This window comes from Cannabis sativa, chromosome X (genome assembly GCF_029168945.1).
Source record: "Cannabis sativa cultivar Pink pepper isolate KNU-18-1 chromosome X, ASM2916894v1, whole genome shotgun sequence".
Taxonomy (NCBI): domain Eukaryota; kingdom Viridiplantae; phylum Streptophyta; class Magnoliopsida; order Rosales; family Cannabaceae; genus Cannabis; species Cannabis sativa.
Genome location: NC_083610.1, coordinates 83,325,848 through 83,347,083, shown reverse-complemented (window position 1 = coordinate 83,347,083; position 21,236 = coordinate 83,325,848). Strand labels below are relative to the sequence as shown.

The 21,236-nt window shown below is 31.9% G+C and overlaps 3 protein-coding genes across 3 annotated transcripts; 1 reads left to right on the top strand and 2 right to left on the bottom strand.

Moving 5' to 3' along the window:
• Positions 1–4,739: 4,739 nt before the first annotated feature.
• LOC115703192 (uncharacterized) lies at positions 4,740–6,170 on the top strand. The gene is made up of 2 exons (XM_030630712.2): positions 4,740–5,668; positions 5,784–6,170. Exons 1-2 carry the CDS (start codon positions 5,554–5,556, stop codon positions 5,999–6,001), a joined length of 333 nt encoding a protein of 110 aa, XP_030486572.1. The 5' UTR covers positions 4,740–5,553; the 3' UTR covers positions 6,002–6,170.
• A 2,222-nt stretch (positions 6,171–8,392) lies between these two features.
• On the bottom strand, positions 8,393–10,179 carry LOC115700961 (eugenol synthase 2). Its single transcript, XM_030628646.2, has 5 exons — positions 9,766–10,179; positions 9,528–9,662; positions 9,198–9,435; positions 8,847–9,050; positions 8,393–8,756 (listed from the first exon to the last, which is right to left on the bottom strand). Exons 1-5 carry the CDS (start codon positions 9,949–9,951, stop codon positions 8,590–8,592), a joined length of 930 nt encoding a protein of 309 aa, XP_030484506.2. The 5' UTR covers positions 9,952–10,179; the 3' UTR covers positions 8,393–8,589.
• A 4,456-nt stretch (positions 10,180–14,635) lies between these two features.
• Positions 14,636–15,745, bottom strand: LOC115700952 (uncharacterized). Its single transcript, XM_061105641.1, has 4 exons — positions 15,591–15,745; positions 15,318–15,448; positions 15,089–15,225; positions 14,636–15,006 (listed from the first exon to the last, which is right to left on the bottom strand). Exons 1-4 carry the CDS (start codon positions 15,640–15,642, stop codon positions 14,853–14,855), a joined length of 474 nt encoding a protein of 157 aa, XP_060961624.1. The 5' UTR covers positions 15,643–15,745; the 3' UTR covers positions 14,636–14,852.
• Between the last annotated feature and the right edge of the window lie 5,491 nt (positions 15,746–21,236).

Genomic DNA, 21,236 nt, shown 5'->3' with positions numbered 1-21,236 from the left:
TAACGCGTAGTGTCTATACAATATAGACTTAGGGTGTGGTGGCATCATTATAAATGCAATGGTGTGTTATATTAGTACAGTGGCACAGTTATCTACATAGTGGTGTATTATGTGTAGTATGTATGCTATATATTATATTTGGTTGATTATGCTTTCTTGCTGGGTCTTGGCTCACAGGTGCTCTATTGTGTAGTTAATGGTAAAGCAGTGTCTAGTTAGCCATGAGTTCAAGAGTTTTGACGGTGAATTGTACATGTTCCGACCAAGCTAGACTACGTGGGTTACGTCCAATAGGGAAATTATATAGAAATCTTAGATTTGCTGCTTAGGTCGACTTGTATATAAAAACAACTTGTAATATTTTAAAAATAATTTTACGGGATCCCAAATATGTAACTATATTATTTTATTTTGAATTTAAGATTTTACATTATTACAAGTTGTTTTATTATTTAATTTAAGATTTTTCTAATCATCTAGTTACTAGACCCTGATTAACGTGATTAACATAATGTAATCACGACACGTGGTGTCCCTTTAATTAGGGCGTTACATTATTAGATTGCATACTAGGTCACCCTTGCCCTTGATTTCATAACCTTTAGGTTGTTCCATGTAGATGTCCTCTTCTAGTTCTCCATGTAGAAAAGCATTAGTAACATCCATTTGATCCACTTCCATGTTATATTGAATAGCCAGTGATAAAATAATTCTTATGGTTTTGTACTTGACTACATGAGAGAAATTCTCAGCGTAGTGAATGTCAATGCCTTCTTTTTGTGTAAACCCTTTAGCCACTAGTCTGGCCTTGTACCTTACTAGATCACCTTTATTCCTTCCCTCTTTCTGCCTGAACAACCACTTACATGAAGCTATGTGTTTCCCTTTAGATCTAGGTACCACTTTCCATGTCTTGTTCTTGATTAGAGAAGTCATTTCCTCATCCATAACATTTCCCCACTTCTTAGAGTCCTTGCAATTCACTGCTTTCTCATAAGATTATGGTTCCAGCTTGTTGCCATCTAACATGCTCAATAAGGAATAAGCAATGTCTTCATTCCAAATGTTGCAGTTGTATTTAGGGTTAGGCTTAGGAGCTCTCCGCTGTCTGTCTCTTGCTAGTTGATAATTGTCTAGATTAGTTTTCGAATTCTCCCTTGGTTCTTGAGGTTCCACCTGAACAATATCTTCTTCCTCTTCTCCATGCTCCATCTGAATAGTATCTTGGTTCAAATCAGTGCCTTTGGTCACTTCTGGATTAGGAGTTGTTTTTGGTGTTCTAGTCCCTAAGTTAAAACTAATAGTGTTACCTGTAATGTCAGTTTTAGAACTATTTCTTGCAACAGTAGAGTTGTTAGTAATATAAAGGAAAAATGTTTCATTAAAAATAATATCTCTACTTTTAATAGTTTTTAAACCTGGTTTTTCTCTAACCCAAAGTTTGTACCCTTTAGTACCATCAGGGTATCCTAGAAAAACACTTTAGAGCTTTAGGTTCTAGCTTACCAACACTTTTGTGTGCATAAGTTGTACAACCAAATACCTTTAGATGAGATAGATCTGGTGGTTTACCACTCCATCTTTCTTCTAGAGTTTTGAACTCCACTGCACTGGATGGACATCTGTTTATTAGATATGCTGAAGTGAGCATAATTTCTCCCCAAAATCCAGTTGCTAAACCTGCCTGAAATAGCATGCACCTAGCTTTGTTTAGGATGTTTCTGTTCATCCTCTCTGCCACACCATTCTATTGTGGTGTTAGCCATACAGTTTTGTGCCTTTGAATATCTATCTTTATGTAATAAGAATCAAACAAATCATTGCAGAACTCTTGGCCATTATCTATCATTAGAGTCTTAATTCTTTTGTTAGTCAGATTTTAAATTAAGACTCTTCACTCTTGAAACTTAGGAAATGCATCATTCTTATATTTTAATAGAAAAACCAACACCACACGTTCATAGAGTAGTCATCTACTATAGAAAGAAAATAATAGCAGCCACTATGAGTAGGGGTTTTCTCAAGACCTCACAAATCAGAATGTTTATATTCTAGGATACATGTAGATTTATGAGTGCCAACTTTAAATTTCAACTTGTGATGCTTATCTAGGATGCAATGTTCACATAACCAATTTTACTTACTTTGTCCTTGCACAATAAATCTTGATCGATCACTCATGATTTTCAATCCTCTTTCACTTATGTGGCAACCTTCTATGCCATAGGATATCCTTAGTGTCTTCATGTGTCTTAACTGAAATGTTGTGGCAATTAGATACTGGTTCTCCTTGTAAGTAATATAGTCCACCTTCCTTGAACCCTTTCATGGTTGTCATAACACCTTTGCTAAGTTTTATGGTACCTGCTTCAATCTTACTTACAACACCAAGATCATCAAGCACACTAATAAATATTAAATTCTAGCTAAGTTAGGCATAAACCTCACCCCTGTTAGGGTTCTTACCACACCATCAAACATTTTAAAGCTTACTATTCCAGATCCTTCTATGTGGCAGGTCTGATTATTTCCCAGAATTAGATTTCCTTCCTTAGATTCCATGTAATCAAAAAGGAAAGTTTTATTGTTAGTCATGTGAAATATAAAACTAGAATCTAGGATCCATTCATCTTGAAGTTTAAAGCGACTGTGTAGACTTCTCCACTCTTGTATCCATCACTTAGGTTAGCTTCTTGTTGCTTGTTTTTCTATTTTGTGAAATGATTTTGCCCATGGTTTGTAGCTATTTCATTCCTCCAGAAATAGAAGTCCTTTCTATAGTGCCTAGGTTTCCCACAATGGTAGCACCCATTTGGGTCTTTAGGTCCTCTTCCTCTAGAATGTGACCTTCCTTTGCCATGTCCTACTTTGTTAGGGCCTTTACTATGTCTCATTCTCTATTGCTCCAAAGTTTTCTTTGATTAGATCTTCCACGACGTAAATTCAATTTCTAATTAGAATTTCCTAGTTTGTCATTTTTCATCTTAAGATCCATAGACTTGAGTGTAGAGATGACTTCCTCTAAAGTAAGAAGTTCTCCCATACTTAATAGTTGTTTTCACTTCTTTATAAGATTCTGGCAGTGAGTTGAGGATGATAATGGCTTGATTCTCATGACTTAGAGCTTCATTTTCACCTAAATTTACAAGCTCTATGTGCATCCTTAAAAATTCATATAGATTCCATTCTAGAATCTTTGACCTATTCATCTTAAATCCAAAGATCCTTTCCTTGAGAAAGATCTTGTTGGTCAAAGATTTCTGTTGGAACTGTTCTTCCAACTTCTTCTAGATTCTTGTTGGAGTTTCTTCTTTATCCACCAATCTGATAATGGCATCTATGAGGTTGAAGATAATGATCCCAATTTCTGTCTCAAGGAATTCTTCTTGCTGAGAGGTTCATTCTAGCCATTCAATAGGTTCTTCAAGAACTCTTAGAAGCTTTTGTTCTACCGGCAATGATCTTATCCTTCTCCAGAACCGATAGTCACCTAAACCATCAGACTTGTCAATATAAGTTTTAATACTACTTATGTTAAAGTTGCTTGAAATCAAATCAGAATTAGGGTTAGAGATTTCAATAGGATCATTCAAAGGAATGTCCTCTAGCTCTCCACTTTATGATTCATGTTCTTGAGGAACATCTTCCTGTTCTTGAGGAATGTTCTCCTGTTCTTGGGGAACACCCTCCTCTTGTTCTTTTTGATTGAATTATTCTAGTATTGCTAACTTTTTGTGTCTCTTGTGATCTAAATTATTGCGGAAACTAGCTCTGATACCATTGTTGGAATTTTACAAATTCCTACACCAAACCACTCAACACAAAGACAATGGGCCCAATTAGTTATTATGGTATTTTTCAAATCTTGGCTCTTTTAATGTGTCCACTAAAAGAAATAGTACAAAAACCCAAACCCCAACCCAATACCAAGTTAACCTAAGAAAACCCTAGGCGAAACTTGAATGTTTGATCAAAACATTCGAGACTTTGCCTCTCTCATTCACACACGAGAAAAACCAGAGAGAAAAATTAGGGTTACATATGTAATCGCACACACAAACACAATATGAGATTTTAATACAAGAAAAATGAAAGAGATTGAGTAAGAGATGCAAATAGAGTGCAGACAGAGATTTTTGGCAACGTTCACCCAAAATTGCTACGACTATGTCCTTGTTCGAGCTCGCCTTAGTGAAACTCGATTTCACTATCATCAAACATTAGGTGCAATCTTCATTCTCAAGATTTCTAGCCACATATAAGTATTGGCTGATAATCTTTGTTTCTCTCACTCTTTTACAACTTTGTTTATAGTACTAACTCTCTTTTCTTTTCTTTTCTTCCTCTTGTTACAACAATGGCGACGATCGCCTTCATTCTCTACAAAGTGGATTCTCTCTCACTTACTCTCAGCTCGCAGAAGATGGTTATTATAGCATGCATAATTTTTGATTTTTTTCTTATGGTTTTATAGCCCTAGGGTTTGGTCAGTGACTGTACAGTTGAGTTGGATCAGTTGTAGCTGAATTTTAATGGTTGTTGTAATTTCTATTAGAGTGTAATGCATTGAAAGCAACTTGTGCTTGAGCTAATTCTTGATTTGTAACTGTTTTCAATTGTCCTTCTTGTATACTTAAGTTTATAAGGATATTTATTTAGCAATTATTAATTAGAATAGTTCTTGAGTGTTACCACCATATAACCATTTAAGTTTTTAGTTTATATAAATAGTTATAATTTTAATTTTTTATATAACTATGTACACATAATTATACAAAACATCTTAATAAAAGTTATAAATAATTTACAGTATTGAAATCAAAATTACAAACAAATGAAGAAAAGAAAAAAAAAGATACAATAAAATGCTTCAATCATATAAATAATGTACACAACCCAAAATAATAGAAAACTTAATATTATAACCATCTACGCCTCGGGCACATATTGGGAGGATGGTCTCATTTTCAGGGGACTACTACTTGATCATTTTTGTTCTATGATATATTTTGGCATGATTATTTTAATTATAGGGAGTTAAGATGCTCAAATTTCCCATTCAATAAACTTATTGACTCAGTTCAAATACAAAATTCACCGTTGACAAAATATAATCTGAGAGTGAGTACGTGGGAAAGCACTCCAAGTAGTCGAGGTGAAGCAGTGCATAGTCTGACCTGGGGTTTGAGTTGAGATGCCAGGTAGTTGTCCAATCAAACATCCAATTGGTATAACAACCCTCCAACAACTTAGCAATGAAAATGCACAAGTTTTATTTGTTTAAAATACTTGACTTTGAATATTAAATAATTGGCATGAAACAGAGGATTCGAATTTTATAATAGCCAAGCCAATGATCATGAAACATGGCCAGCTAATGTTTCATTTCTAGGTTCGCTCCTATCTCTGTCTCTCTTTCTCTCAACCTCCCCCCCACCCAATATTAACAACTTGTCCTAAACTCACCATTTAAAACCCACTTTAACATTTTTGGCTATCCCTAAAGGCCTCTCCCTTTTATTCCTCTCTCTACCCTCAAAAACCCCACCACAAATGAGTGGAAGAACCTTTGTTGTGATATTCTTTTTCTGGGCCTTTCTCACTATTATCACGCCTACACTAGTTCAGTTGTCCGAGACTGCCAAGTCTCAGGCTCAGCAGTTAAATGGTAAGAGCTATTCTGTCTTTCTATACAAACAAAATAAAGTAACAATTTTCTTTTTCTTGTTGTTGTGACATAAATAAAAGAAAGATTAATTAATTCTTTATTCAAACTTTGACAGATGAGAAAAATGAAGAAATTAAGGCCAGAAGAATCATGGCAGAGAAACATCCGGTTAGAACACCAATAGCCCCAGCTATTAATTCACCAGCTCCATCACCAGTTCCAGCTCCAGCTCCCACTATAAAATCTCCAGGAAATAGAAAAATCTCTCTTGGCAAAGTCTTGACTGAATCAATGAAATTATTGGTCAATAAGACTAGAGTTGGTGTAATTTGAGCCTTGAGAAATACCATTCAATCATACAATATATATCTTCTTTTTTTGTTTGTTTGAAAGTACTAGACTCTTTTAGTTACTATTTTGAGATTGAGTTGAGCCGCATTCAGAATCATTATCCCAAGATTAATGTAAAAGAGTTGAGTAAAAATATAAAAACATGATTGTATATAAGACCATCTCCAATAGAAAAAGTAAAATTTAATTTGTTGGCTAAAAAAAATAGTAATGCATACTTTTATAGCACTCTCTATGTTGGAAATAAATGATTACACCGGTTTGATGCAGTTCACATTCCAATTCCATAATCCATTTTTATGAAGAGGTAAATAACTTTTCTCAAGTACTCTTACTTTTGCTTAAAGGTGATAATGAATTATATGTTTGTTCGTATATGAAAATATAAAAGACTTTGGTATTCAAACTTGAATATTCAGAAAACCCTTAACTCTTAAAACAAACAAGAATGTACGTCCTAAACAGGTGTTGTATCAAAACAGGACAAGGCTATTGTTAATGATTTTATGAACGTTTTCTTTTAAAATATATTAAAAATGGCCGAATGAAAATAAATATTTTGGTGCATCTATTTAACTATTTAAATGTTATAAGCTTTTTCTGTTTGTTTCCGGAAAAGTAGTTAAGGGGTTAATTTTGGCTTGTCCTTTATCTCAGCAGAGAGAAGAATGATTTAAATTAATATGTTTCTAAATTATTAGCTTTGCAAGACAATATCCTTACGGAAGTTGTCAGAATCATTGGTTGGTCTCTTACTCTTACTTAGGCAGACCAAGCCTCTTCTATATAAATATTTTTTTTCTTCTAGAGATGTAAGAAAGCCTAGAATTCATTACAGAGTCTATTTTTGATCTGAAGAGTCTATTCGTATTAATAAATGGTTTGGCTCATTTATTACCGCTTTCCCAAAACCCAATAGACCACACACAAGTTTGCACCACCATATACCAACCCACTCTCTTGTTAATATTTGGCTTTTGTTTGTTGAGCATGGTTATCAACACTCTAATAATTATTATAGAAAATTATTAGCAATATTCTATAATAATTATCGCATCAAATTATAATACTTAATTACACGAACTATGGTGCCTAGTGCTAGTGCTTTCAACATTAATTTTTTCTATGTCGTTGATTGTTGGCAAATGGCCACGTTCATTGCCACTTTGGTTTCACGTCGTTGAGTATTCCAATTGGGAAGAGATGGGATGGCACCAAAAATAATATATTACTTGTGGTGTTAGTCTGTTAGAACATCTTTAGCATATGCAATTTCTTTTCTCAATGAAGAAGGGGATGACATAAATATATCAACAACTAATATCACGAAGAATTGAATTTGTGGTGTAACTATATTATTTCTGGTGTGTTAGTACATTGTTCTACATTGATTATGCTTCTTTTTATATATGTTGATCGTAATTAAGGTGTCCAGTGAAATAGAATTTGTGAATCTCGAAACCGGAGAAATGCCCTCAACCTTCAATCCATACGAAAGTTTCCAATTGGAGAGAATTCACAAATAAGTACACACATTTCTCTACTCATTGTTAATCACTTAAATCATTAATTTTTTTGAGTTACAGCTGTAACTAAAAACAAAACAAAAAAAAATAATTTTTTTTTCATTTTTAAACTTCAAAACAAATTTTTTTAGGAAGTTCTGTACAAAAACTTTTATAACAATTAATAGAGCAACATAAACCCCAACTAAAATCCGTATAGCAACTCACATAAAAATTATTGGAGTAACCCAAGCCATAATTTTTTTTAAAAAAAAATTAAATAGTATATAGGATAATTATTATTTTTCCCTCTTGTTAGAATAATAAGAGAAACAAGTGGAGATATACTATGAGGTGGTTTAATGTTTTTGGCCTTCTATTTAACATGGTTCTTGGGATAACATTGCTGTGTTTGGGTGAGCAGATTACAAGTTTTTTCCTAAATTTCATACTATATGACTGCCCATCTCATTTTATTAATTATTCTATTATGAATATTTTTTTTTATGTATAGGCCTCCTTTTTGGAAGCTATTTTATGTCTATTTGCATGACCATTATTATTGTTTGGAGTAAATGTTTATTATTATTTTAAAATACCACTTTTTATTGAATTAAATTATATAAAATATTTTCTATTATATGTAACAATTAAAAATCAAAATATATTATCTAAAAATAAATTAATCATACAACTAAATAATACAAACAACTTCAACCTACTATAGTCTATATGTATATATAAATATTTATTTATTTATTTATTTATTTGGATACACTTCATTTTTTACCTTGTTTCTTTTAGCTGTCATTATCGGGAAATTACATCATCAAACACAGTATTTATGTATATAATAAGCCAATATATATAGCACAGACCTTTTTAATTTTTTTTTATTATTTAATGATGAAATTACACAATACAAGCTCAAAGTAAGGGGAAAGAGAAACAAGGAACTTGTAAACAACACAACCACTGATTTGATCCGCTGGAATAGCAAGTAATTAAATACATATAATATATGATTAAAAACTTATTTGGAAAATAACCATATAATTAATCTTCTCATACAAACTGGTCAAGGTATTCTTCGACAGTGGTGTATTTGACATCTGGGTAGAGTTGAGAAGCCTCCACTCCAAATGATGGTTCAATTTCAAAGTTGGTAAGGTCTCCCTTCACAAATGCCGAGTGGTTGATTGATAGGAAAATGTTGATTGGAATTGGAGACTCTGAAAATAATGAAAATAATTATATCAAACAATATATATCTGATGAGTAAATGTAAGATCAAAATGTATATATATAATATAACTACGTACCTTGGATGTCTTTGAGAATTTGCTCCTCTGAAACGTAGACTTTGTCAAGAGTTTTACCAATCTTTTTTTCCCAAAGGGCAACGAGTTCATTAAATGAGTAACAGTTCTTTGGGGGCCTAATGTAGAGTATCTTGTTCAAGGTTCTTGGGTCATCCACAGCCCTGATGGTGTACGTCCCAATGTCATCCTCCTTGTTGAAAACCGCTGTATATATATTTATTTCCCAAAATACGAACAGACTCAGCAAATGAATAAAATAAAATAATTTTCAATCTCTTTCGCCTGTATGCATACATAGAAATGGTAAGTGTAAAACAGGATAATTAAGTTTTAATTAGTTATGTATCGTACCCTTTGGATTTCCATCGCCTAAGATAATGACTTTGTCTCTAGGAGGAGAAGTGGCTCCTGGCTGAATCAATGTGGGAAGAAAATAGCCAGCGAAGCAGTTGCTAGCCACGTATGTGTAAGGGATTCCTTCAGCCTCCACCGCTCGACGGATTTGGACCTTCATTTCAAAGGCTGATTTGGCTGGTTCTACTGCATTGTTACGATCCACATCTGTACCAAACTCCGATGGAAAAAATCTCTGGGGAAATCAAAACATTAATTAATCACGTAGTAAAATTAAAATTGTACTAAAACAGGGGAAGTGATCAAAAAATTAATTAATTAACTAACCTTAATATTTCCAGCTTCTTTAATGGCAGCGATGATTTTAACCTGATCAGCCACCTGCATGTGACCCACCGTTGATATCACCACATCAACTTGCTTGATGGCCTTGACCAAACTCTCATGCTCATAAAGATCACCCTGCATGTAATAGAACACGTTAATTTAAATACATAGATAGAATACAATTAGTACACCTAAATGACCAAATAATATGCCAATAATATTATATATATATACATACGTGAAGCAAAGTGACACCCAAGTCTTTGAATTTTTGAACGAGTTGTCCCTTAGCAGGGTCATTCAGTGTGGTCTCCCTCACCAGAGCAAACGTGGGGTGCCCTGCCTTAGCGCTCGCTTCCACCACGAACTTCCCAATGTAGCCAGTGCCTCCAATGATCAAAACCTTGCTCTTGTCATCACCCATTTTATTTTTGGTGAAGTACTATATTATAGCTTGTGTTTTGTGTTTAGATGAGACGAGGATGATCTGGTTTTATGGACGACGGGAAGGAGCTAAATTACCTAAATAACCTTGGTTGTTAAATAAACCAATGTCACTTATATATTATATTAAGGGTCAAATTGGTCAGTGGTCACCTTCATCATACTCATAGTGACAGCGAAAGCTTATTCTATAGTTGAGTCGCTTAAACAGGCGGCAAAGCAAAGTCTATTAATAATAATATTATCTCTAGAATCTTTTTTTTTGTTCAATGCCGATACCACCCCTATGTATCTAACCCAGGATGGAGTCAGAATGGGATTAGGTGAGGGATAAGCTCGACTTTTCAGAATGTTATTTCCAACATCTCATTATGCCTTTGTTTTTTTTTTTGGTTTTGAAGGGATAATAATGGGAAGAAAAATAATAATTATGAATTATGAGCTCTAACGATCTAGAAATGTCAGACACCACAAAAAGAAAGAGTTATACATCTTCTTCTTTTTCTTTTTGTAACTATTTAATAAATGAAGATTCTTTTGTCAAAAAAATAAAAATAAATGAAGATTCTATGATATCATACATTTACTGATGAAATTGTCTAGAGTTTTGATTGGGAAAATTTTTTCTGAACTATACTGCATTATAACTCTTGAATAAAGAGTTATTTGTCATTTTTCTTTAGTTTAATTTGTGTGTATTTTACTTATATTTAGTTTATTTTCTCTTATTTTGCGAGAGTATATATGTTATTTTGTATTTTTATGTTATTTGGGGTAATTTAGAGTTGTTAGTGAAAATTATTAAATTTTATTTGAGTTTTGGTGAAGGAAAGAGCTTAATAGAGAAATTTTTTCTTCAAAAATTCGTTCAGACCCGATTGAGTTTTGTAATATTAAAGTTCATATTTTTCGTGTTTTCGATACCTAAAACCTACATGGATCTCCTTATTATTGCATGTAGATTATTTTGAATTGAAAATACAAAATTTAGTCGTCGGAATTGAGAGTTCCAATCGGGTATGGGTCAGGTCCGAACGACCCGAGTTGCAGAAAACGGGTCAAAGTGACCTACTCAAAGACTTGAAGACGACCTAAACGACAAGTCGTGTTCCCTCCATATTGGAAAACGACATGTCATTCCCCCTTCATTACTGTATTTTTTGTGGTTTAAAAACGACGTGTTATTTTTTTAAAGATAAAAACCACGTGTCATTTTCTTGGTAGATTTTTTCAAAAAAAAAAAAAAAGAAAAATTAAGAAAAAATTTAAAAAAAAATTGAAATTTTATTATTTTGATTTATTTTGGAATTTTTTTATTTTCTTATTTTTGTTAATTTAGTCAATTAAATTACATTTGTTTAAATTTTCCACTTTTATTTAACACATATTTTTATATATGTTATTTAGTAAAAAATAATTATGGAAAATTTTTAATTTGGTAAATTAATTATGTAATACCTTAGCATTAAGAAATAGATTAGCAAAACCCTAATTAGATAATTGTGAATAATTGAGGAATTATAATATTATATCGTTCAATATATGAGAATTTATTTGATTAATTATATGGTAAGACCCCGTTGGAAAGTCAGGGGCATTTTAGTAATTGTGACCCGAGAAGGGTAAAATGATGAAATTAATTTAATTACGTGCTTAATGGAACTATATTATTATATAGTATGCGTGTGTTGTCTTTTCAGGTGTGTTTTGACAGGTTGGCGCAGTATAGTCACATCCGGGTATTTCGGGCCGAACGAAATACAATTTTGGATTAAGTGTTGGCATGTTATTTTAAATTTGATAATCTGAAATTAGTTTGGATATTAAATGGGTATGAAATGACAATATTGTCCTTGGAAGTGTGCATGCATGCATGTTAATTGGCCCTTGGGGCATTTTGGTCATTTGACCTCTAATTTCTATGTTTGACAAATTGAATTTTGAGGAAAACAAAAAAGAATTTTCTGGTTGTGTATCCCTCTCACCCGACCTCTCTCTCTCACTCAAACCCTCTCATTTCTCAATCTTTGATTTCTTGAGAAATTGGTGTGATTATTGCATGAATTGGAGCTTGATACTTGGGAATTGTTGGAGTTTAGCCTTGAATTGAGATTTGAGGTAACTTTCCTTGGTTAATCTTTATTTATTAATTGAATTTTTAATAAAGAGGAGCATGAAATAGATGTGGTGTTCTTAATTATGCATGTTGTTAAATTTGATGCTTGATCTTGGTTAATTGAGCTTGTTATTGTTGTATGCTTCTTTGATGAGTTTGGGCAGAGATTTTATGATGTTTTCTAGGTTAGAATTAAAATCATATTTTAATAGTGTTATGCTGCTGGGTTTTTATTGTTGATATGTGGGTTGAAGCTCAAGTTTGAGAGCTTGAAGTTGTGAGTTTTAAGCATGTTTTAAGTTGATTTTTACAAGCTGAAATTGAAGATTTATTATTGGAATTGATGGATGAAATATGTTTATTTGAGCATCTATTGTTTGCTAGAAACCCTATTTGATGGTTTGGAAGTTTGGTTGTGATTTGGAATGATTTGGTGTTGATTGGAGGCTGAAAATTCGAGTTCTGCTGCTGGTTTTCTGGGTTTTAAACCCAGGTGCCGCGGTATGGTATTTAGCATGCCGTGGCACGCCCATTTTTTTCTGGGTGGATCCTTTTGCAAACTTCAAATAGCCATAACTTTGTGATCCGGACTCCGATTTGGTAGTTCTATATACCGTTGGAAAGCTCTTTTCGAGCTCTATCTGAATACTTGAATTTTCAATGACATGTGAATATTTTATGAAAGTGAAATCAGGGGTTAACCCTATTTGTGAAAATCCCGGTTTGTGTGACTAGGATTACCGGTACCTAATCAGGAGCACCCGGGGATTTGGAATCTCTGATATTGCGGGAGAACAGGTAATAAGACAGTGATTAGCACATAGAGTATGCGCAGTGGCATTTATATTGAAAGTGATACGTATGATTGATTAATAACCAGGATTAGGGTTATTATCCTAATAGGAACGGTCTAATAGCCTAGGGTTATTACCCTAGTGATATATGTGAAAATTCCTTGCCATGTTATATGTGATGAGATTCAAGGATTATGCGCTTAAGGCATAATCAAGTTGGACTCAGTAACCATAACCGAGATGAACCAATTCTAAGGCCTTATTGTATTTAGACGTGTGAGAGCAACATGTAGGTCTACGCCACGTAGATATAAATAGATGTGTGAGCGCAACACATAGGTCTACGCCACGTAGATATAAATAGGCATGTGAGTGTAACATGCAGGTCTGTGACACATAGACATATATGAATGGCATTATTGTTTAAATAGTATAATGAGCATATTAATATTGTTATGATTATATACTGTCTTGCTGGGCTTGGCTCACGGGTGCTCTACTGTGCACGAAAAGGTAAGGCATTAGCTGATCAACCATGAGTTCAGGAGTTGGGCGAAGAATGTACATGTCCGAGCCATATCAGACCAAGTGGGTTAAGGGTCTACCAGCGATGTATTTTGAAACTCTATTTTGCCGCTTAGGCTGGCTGAAAGAAAAAGACTTGTAATAAAGTTTGTAAATATTTTTGGGATCCCAAATGTTATAAAGTTTAAATTATTACAAGTTTTATTTCCATTCCGTTTATTATAAAAGTTTAAATTCTGCGCTATCTTGATTAGCAATCCTGCTTAGGGGATTAGGGTTTCGTAAATAACTCGAGTAGCGTGCCTAATTATTTAGGGCGTTACAATTTGGTATCAGAGCACCAAGGTTTTTAAACTTCCTGTAGACCGGTCGAACATGTACATTCGTCGTCAGAGACAAGCTCGATTCATGGTGCAGTAAGTATTGAGAGTAAATACTTTACTGTTTGTGTGATCATCTGTTTACCGCTTTCCATTTTAGGCAGTATGCAAGCATCTAGAATATATATGTGCTATGTGATGCCATGCTTTAAATGCTATTTATTTAAGTGAATATTATATGAGGTAAATAGGTGAGGTAACCAGTGAAGTACGTTAGAATCTAATTGGTTAACTATATTTTCACATGATCAATTCACCTCAACAAAATGTGTATGAATATAAAGTTTGTTCACTAGTACATTGCCACATTAAGTATATTGTTATATTATGAATATATCGTAATACATGGAAAATAATACTCAATATATAATGAGGACATATCACTATGATTCATATATTTATTATGTAATGAGGAACATTGAGTTTTAAGTGGTAAATTAATTTAAATACTGACCAAGTGGGAGAATGTTAGAATATTTTTTATATGTTAACAAATCAAATATTTGATTTGATTTGATTTATAAAATATAATTAATTATTTACTATAATCAAATATTCTAATTATGGTTAGATTTAATTACCAAATATTTTAGTTACCCAATTTAATTTCAAGAATTAATTGTCAAAATATTTTACATTAATTGTGGCAGAGACCTTGATGAAATGTCTCGTATAGGGTCTCGGTCATCGAGCTCAGTACTCATTCTGTGAAACACATTAAATCCATCTAAAGAGAGTTGAGAGAGCTTGGAAGCCCGATTAGCCACAACAATCGATTTTTTTGCAGATCAAAACTTATGTAGGGCAGAAGCTCAAAAAATCAATAAATAGAAGTATGTCAATCCTTAATTATAAAGCATATATATTTTATTAATTCTGCACTCTATACATATAAATTTCTAAAACACACAAATTATATATAGTACTATAGCTTAGAGCTCCACACCGATATTCGTCAACCATATTTAATTATGATACATACATACATCTTTATATTATATATATCTACATATAGGATTAATTAGAAATAATATTGATGATGAGGATTAAGGTGAGAGAGCTTTAATTAATTAGTTGTGATTCCATGAGGAGACTCATGTGATTTTGATTTAGAGGGAGACGACAAAGTAGCAGCTATATGGGACTGTGATACATAGGTGTTGGAAGCAGCTTCACACGCCGGTGTTTCATTTAGAAAGGCCCAGTTACTCTTAGTCCACCTGTATATATAATTAGTATAAATATATTATTATGAAAATAAAGTAGCTAATTAATACTAAATTAAATTATAATTAATTTTACCAGCCATTTTTCTTGATAAGATTTTCAATGCTTGTCTCATCAGCACTCTCTTTTCTATCTTCAAGAGCCAAAGATCTTGATCTCTCATATCTTTCACCACAGTAGTTCATCTCCTCGTCATCAATTCTACTAATTTCCTGAGACATATATATACATGTATTTGATAGTTAGATCACCTTAATTGTAATTAAGAAAAAGGTAATAATAATATTAATATATATATATATACCTGATCTTGTTTGGTGTCTGAGAGGCTAGTAATGTGTTGAAGGTGTTCTTCAACTGTTTTCTGCTTTGATCTCCAATAAGCTTCAATCTCCTCTTTCGTAAGTGACTTATTTCGCTTATAATTGTTATTACCTGATAATTAATAATTAAACACTACACATATATGTTGTTCCTTTAATTATTTATTTTTTCCAAAAAGACAAATTAACTTGTGTTCTTTTTTTAAGTAAAGAAAAAACAATTTAATTAAGTCTGTAAAACGAGTAGCTATTACCTGATTTTGATGCGAAAATAGGCGAATCCCATCCAGACATTAGAGAACCCATTAATTTGATTAAATTCCGGAAGTTGGTTTAAGAAAATCCAAACACAATAATACTAATTAGATATCATGAGAAGCTATCCTATATGTAATATTGTAATGGTGGTGGTGGGTCCCTGTGTATATTCTTTTTTTGGATTAATTTTCTAAAGTTTCTTTGATCTTATCCTTCATTATGGGTTAGGTCTATCACTTAGACTTTACTGAATAAATTATGAACAATATTTTCTGTCACTCACCTCAACTTTTTAGTAATTATAAAAGTGAAGGATATCAATAAAGAAATGGGGCTTATAGAACACAACACTTTTATGTTGTACCGCTATAATATCCTCTCCAAAATTATATCGAGCCATGTTGTTTATTATAATAATACTGGGGTTAATTTTAAAAAATTTGAGTAGTTTGTTACATACATGCTTTTTATTATTATTGTTATTTTATATATATGTAAAATAATGTTTTAAAATTTATTTTTCACACTATAAATTATTTAAAAAATTAGTACAAAAATTTGGACCTTATCTTTGGTAAAAATTATTAATTAAATTTTATATTTTTAAAAATAATAAAAATAAAATTTTGAATTTAATTTTCAATATTTTTATTTTTAATATAATTAATTTAAAAATAATTTTTAACATGAATAAATAAAAAAAAATATATAATTAATTTTACTATAATATCTCTAAATCAGATTATTATTATAATTTTTATTTTAACAAAAAAATCAATTCAAATCTTATTTATAATTGTATCTCAACTTTCATAAATCAATATATATTGTAATATAATAAATTTTGTTGTACACAATATAAAAATAAATACTCTATTATAAATAAATATTAATAGTATTTAGTATTATTTAAAAATAATATCTTACAAATACCTCTATAAAATTAATTATATTATACCGTAGAGATGCTAATCACCAAAATATTACCTTTTAACAATCTTCCTATTATATAAATTCTTCTTTGTTGCCATACACAATAGAAGCCCACAGATTTGCAAATAATAGTACCCAATTAACTGTGGGGCCCATCAGGCGGTGTCATTTGACAAACGAGGTTGATGACAGAGATATGCCACTATATTTCAGATAGTTTTAATCCTATAAATACAACCTCTTAATTAACTTTCACACTTAAAAATACGCTCAAAAATACATGTTAGAATATTTTTTTTTCACGGCGATGTTCGTTATGCTTACAACATCATCCCTGTAAATTTTTGAAAAATTTCGAATAGTTTACAGTGCCGAAAATACGTTTGAAGTTTTTTGAACGCGCGTGGTAAACTGTATCAGGAACTCTATTTTCGGTACAGTAAACTATTCGGAGTTTTTCAAAAATTTATAAGAATGATACTGTAACTATAACGAATATCTCTATAAAAAAAATTTGAAAAAAAATATTTCAGCATGTGATTTCGGACGTGGAGTTTGACTAAGAGGTTATAGTTAGCTTTTCTCTTTTACAATATATACTTCCCCTTAAAAGGTATGTATTGATACATTCTTTATTTGTTTTGACATTCTAAAAAAAAATTAATCTAATTTTTTTTTTCATATTCATATACATTATAGGTATTTAGAATATCCTACAAAATTTTAAAAAATTCAGAATAATTTATAATATAGAAAACAATGTTCAAACAATCTATTTTACAAGCGTATAAAATAAAATACTCACGCATGCAACACATTATTTGAACAAAATTTTCGGGGTGTTAAAACTTTTTCGAATTTCTTAAAATTTGCAGGATTTATTTATTTTATTTCAAAAAAATAATAATAAATAAATAAAAATGTAGACTCAAAAATTATTTTAGATACTAAAATGGATAAAAATGTATCAGTGCATTGAAAGTGCATTATAAAATTTTCCAACAATTTTTATCTGTACGAGATATATATTATTGTACCTTTAATTTTTAACCTATTAAAATTGAGAGTATTATAAATTAGTTTTTTTTTATCAAGTACTATTATATTTGGCAAACAAATTAACAATATGATTACATTGCTATTCATTACCACATCAATACCAAACAAATTATGCAGTTTTAAAACTTTTATTAAATTATAAATCAATTATTAATTAATAAAATTACGTAAATCTAAATTTAAAAAAACTTAAATTATTTTTTTCAAATTAATCGCACATATAATATTAGGTAATTAGTCTAGTAGTCGTGTCATCAATTTTTTACCACGTATGAGAAAATTTGACAGAAAAATTAATTTACAACACTGTGAATAATTCATAAACTATTTTTAATAGGCTGAAAAAGCTCAGGAGCACAATAATATATATTATATAGGTCATAATTCAGAGGCAAAAATCTTAAATAACTTAATTTTAAATAAGGCTTATCTAGATTTTTCAATGACATAGAAATTATTAATTTTTCGGTTTCCTTTATTTGACCCAATTATCAAATTCAGTTCGGGTTTATTAAAAAGAAAAAGGAAAGGTTAAGACTAATTATTTTAAAGGGTAAAAAATAATTTATGTTGCATGTTCTTAAATTTTTTTAATTTTATTTTATAAAAAGATAACAAAGTATGCAGAAATTATTATTATTATTTTTTATCTCTTTTTTTTTCGCTGAGAAAATATTTTTTATCTCCTTTATTTGAGCTATTATCAAATTTTGTTTGGTTTTCTAAACAAAAAAATCAAAACTAATTATATAACTTCAAAAGGTAAAAAATAATTAATTTGCGAAAAGAAAAAGAAAAAATAATTTTTGGAATGTTTTTAGTAATTTTTTTATATAAAATTTATATTATTATTTATAATAATTTTAAAATTATTAATGAATTAAAAATAACTGGTTATAAGTAATGAATGTTTCTACAGTGCACCCCAAAAAACGAATACACCAAGGCACTTCATATATTTGACATCCAAATTATTTTAATCTTAATCAAGTAGTGATAATTCGTCACAATCTCGAGCACAAACATAATAGAGTCAATCCCAATCACATAAAATATACATAAATAATTAAGGCTCATAAACTAGACACATAGATACTAGCATCTTAAGAGCTTTCTAACGGTATAAAATACGTCCAAAACAAAATTTAAAGTAAAAAAGCGTTCATCAAAATTTTTGAAAACTAAATTAAGTACGAGCCAAGAAATTAAATGATTGTTTAAGTAAGACGAAAATTTTTACGTGGTTCGAGCATTAATGATCCCTAGTCCACGAGTCAATGTATTGGCCTTAAGAGACTTTGAACATATTACAGATGAATTTTTACAGCTTTGAAGAACCCTAGTTTCTGGTATTGTTTTTTTTTGTTCTAGGTTTCCCTTAGTGAAGAAGAAAGGTAGAGAAGATCTTTGAAAAATATTTTTTTTGTCCCCCCTTATATGAAAGGATAAAGGGGTTTATATAGGCCTAGATTCGGGTTTGGGCATACACATGACCCGCTAGGGTTTCTGTGTAAAATGGGACCACTATTGGGGTAAATACATTAAATACATGACCTTAAGACCCATGGCAAGGTCCTAGCTTGTGAACAAAAATGTCCGTACGGGTGTCACGCATGGGTGCAGAAAGTAGACAAGAATGTTAGAGGGACGTCGTTTTGGACAAAAGGGAATATGTCTCTCTTTGCGGTACGCGCACACTACTACAAAAAAGGCATTTTATCCCGGTTTTTAAGGGCATTTTATCCCGGTTTTCGCTAAAATAAAAACCGGGATATATGCCAGTGGGATAAAAAGTCATATAAAAACCGGGATGAAAGGTCTCTTTTTATCCCGGTTTTTATGTAAAAACCGGGATTAAATGTCAAAAATATAATAAAAAAAATAAAACCCAAAAAAAATTATATCAGTTCCATAAAATTAAATAAGAAATGGATATATATAATCGATATACACTCAAAACAAAAATTCATTTACAGATTAATTAAAAAAAAATACAAAACATTTAGAACTGAAATATTCCCATTAATCAATAAAATTCAATACATATAGCTCGAATATGGGTGTGGAGCTCAATACAAACCTAGAAAAATTTCATAATAGTTAAAAAATAAATATAAACAAAATAAACCTAAAAAACTATCAACACCACGCCGAAGTTTGTTGTTCAACGCCGTCCGACTGCACGAAAAAAAAAAGAGCAAGTGAGCCACATAGAAACAGAGAAGTAAAAAGTAATATCAACCTTTGGTTTTCGGGGTTGGAATCTCAGATCTACATTTTGAGTGGTTGGATCGAGATATTAAATGAAGAAAAAAAAATAGCAGAGCCTTCGTCATTTGTCGTCGATTTTTTAGTTCAGTCGTGGCTTGAGCTTTGGAGGTTGCAGAAAAAAAAAATAGCCATTCGGAGGTTGAGATGCTTGAGCACGAAGAAGAAAAAAAAATAGTAGAGAAAGAATGCACTGCCGCTTAGAGAGAGATAAGAGAGAGAGACGGCTGGAGTGAATGAGATGTAAATAAAACCCTAAAACCTAATGTTCTTTTTATATGTGTAAAGGCCCAACAACATTAAAAGGCCCAAATAATGTGGGACTTTTTATCCCGGTTTTTACATAAAAACCGGGATAAAAAGTCTCACTTAAAAACTAAAGTTACGTTTGGCAAACGCATAAAATTAGCCCTTTTAACACAGTTTTTTATTCGTTTTCCAAAGAAGACCCTTGTTCCAAATTTTTTTTTAGGCTCCAAATGTAAAAGTGGGATTAAAAGTTTTTATCCCACTTTTTATTTTTTCATGTGTAAAAACTGGGATAAAAAGTCCCTTTTGTTGTAGTGGCACTATCATGTCCTGACATAGGGGACAAGATCTAATCTAGTAAGCCCAAGTGTCATAGAGCAGCCACGTCATCCTATAAGGGCTTCTGGATGCACCTCTTGGGCTTCCCGTCCATATACGCTTCATTAATCGTCCAGAGGATGTAGTTCGCTCCATCTCCTGGAAGGTTGAATGGGCTATTAGGAGTAGGAGGATCTTACTTTTGGAGGCGATGCTCCTGGAGATATGATGGGCTAGGGCCTACCTCCTGTTTGGATTGGGCCTTAGTATACTAGAAAGCTTAGGTCGGGTATTACATGGACTGATTACTTCCCCGAAATGCCATGTGTTGCTCATCTAGAAACGTAAATTACATTTATCCCCATGCTTCCGGAACTTGGGAGTAGCAGAGGCTTGCAGTCTCACCTCTGAATGACTTTGAGCACTTCGAACACATGGATTATTTTGAAAAAGTGGTCTGTTCATCTCCCATAATGCAGAATGTGAAAGGTTGGGGACTTTCGAGGGTTACATCTTGCACTACACATGTGTTATCTTTTGGTTAATTCATGAATTTCACGCATTCTTGGGAAGCGCGTGAGGCTCGAGGTATCGCAATGACGACTATCTGATGTTAACACAAACCTCGAGGAGAATATTGATGATGAGGAAATGCTTCGAGTATCGTAAGGTGAATTTAATGCTACTCTTCCAGCTCCCCATTCGTTGGATTGGCATTATGTTTCTCTAGGCGAGATCTGTGCCTTTGATTCAAGAGTAGGTAGATCGCCAACCCTTGATATAAATACAAGCGGGGGAAACTTTTTCATCACTTT

Bases quoted from the DNA above. Each gene is read 5' to 3' on its own strand.
- LOC115703192 (XM_030630712.2), top strand. From the start codon at position 5,554: ATGAGTGGAAGAACCTTTGTTGTGATATTCTTTTTCTGGGCCTTTCTC. The intron at 5,669-5,783 runs GTAAGAGCTATT...AAACTTTGACAG, and splicing joins TCAGGCTCAGCAGTTAAATG to ATGAGAAAAATGAAGAAATT.
- LOC115700961 (XM_030628646.2), bottom strand. From the start codon at position 9,951: ATGGGTGATGACAAGAGCAAGGTTTTGATCATTGGAGGCACTGGCTAC. The intron at 9,436-9,527 runs GTTAGTTAATTA...TGATTTCCCCAG, and splicing joins AAGAAGCTGGAAATATTAAG to AGATTTTTTCCATCGGAGTT. The intron at 8,757-8,846 runs GTACGTAGTTAT...CATTATTTTCAG, and splicing joins AATTCTCAAAGACATCCAAG to AGTCTCCAATTCCAATCAAC.
- LOC115700952 (XM_061105641.1), bottom strand. From the start codon at position 15,642: ATGGGTTCTCTAATGTCTGGATGGGATTCGCCTATTTTCGCATCAAAA. The intron at 15,449-15,590 runs GTAATAGCTACT...ATTAATTATCAG, and splicing joins TATTTTCGCATCAAAATCAG to GTAATAACAATTATAAGCGA. The intron at 15,226-15,317 runs GTATATATATAT...TATATGTCTCAG, and splicing joins CAGACACCAAACAAGATCAG to GAAATTAGTAGAATTGATGA.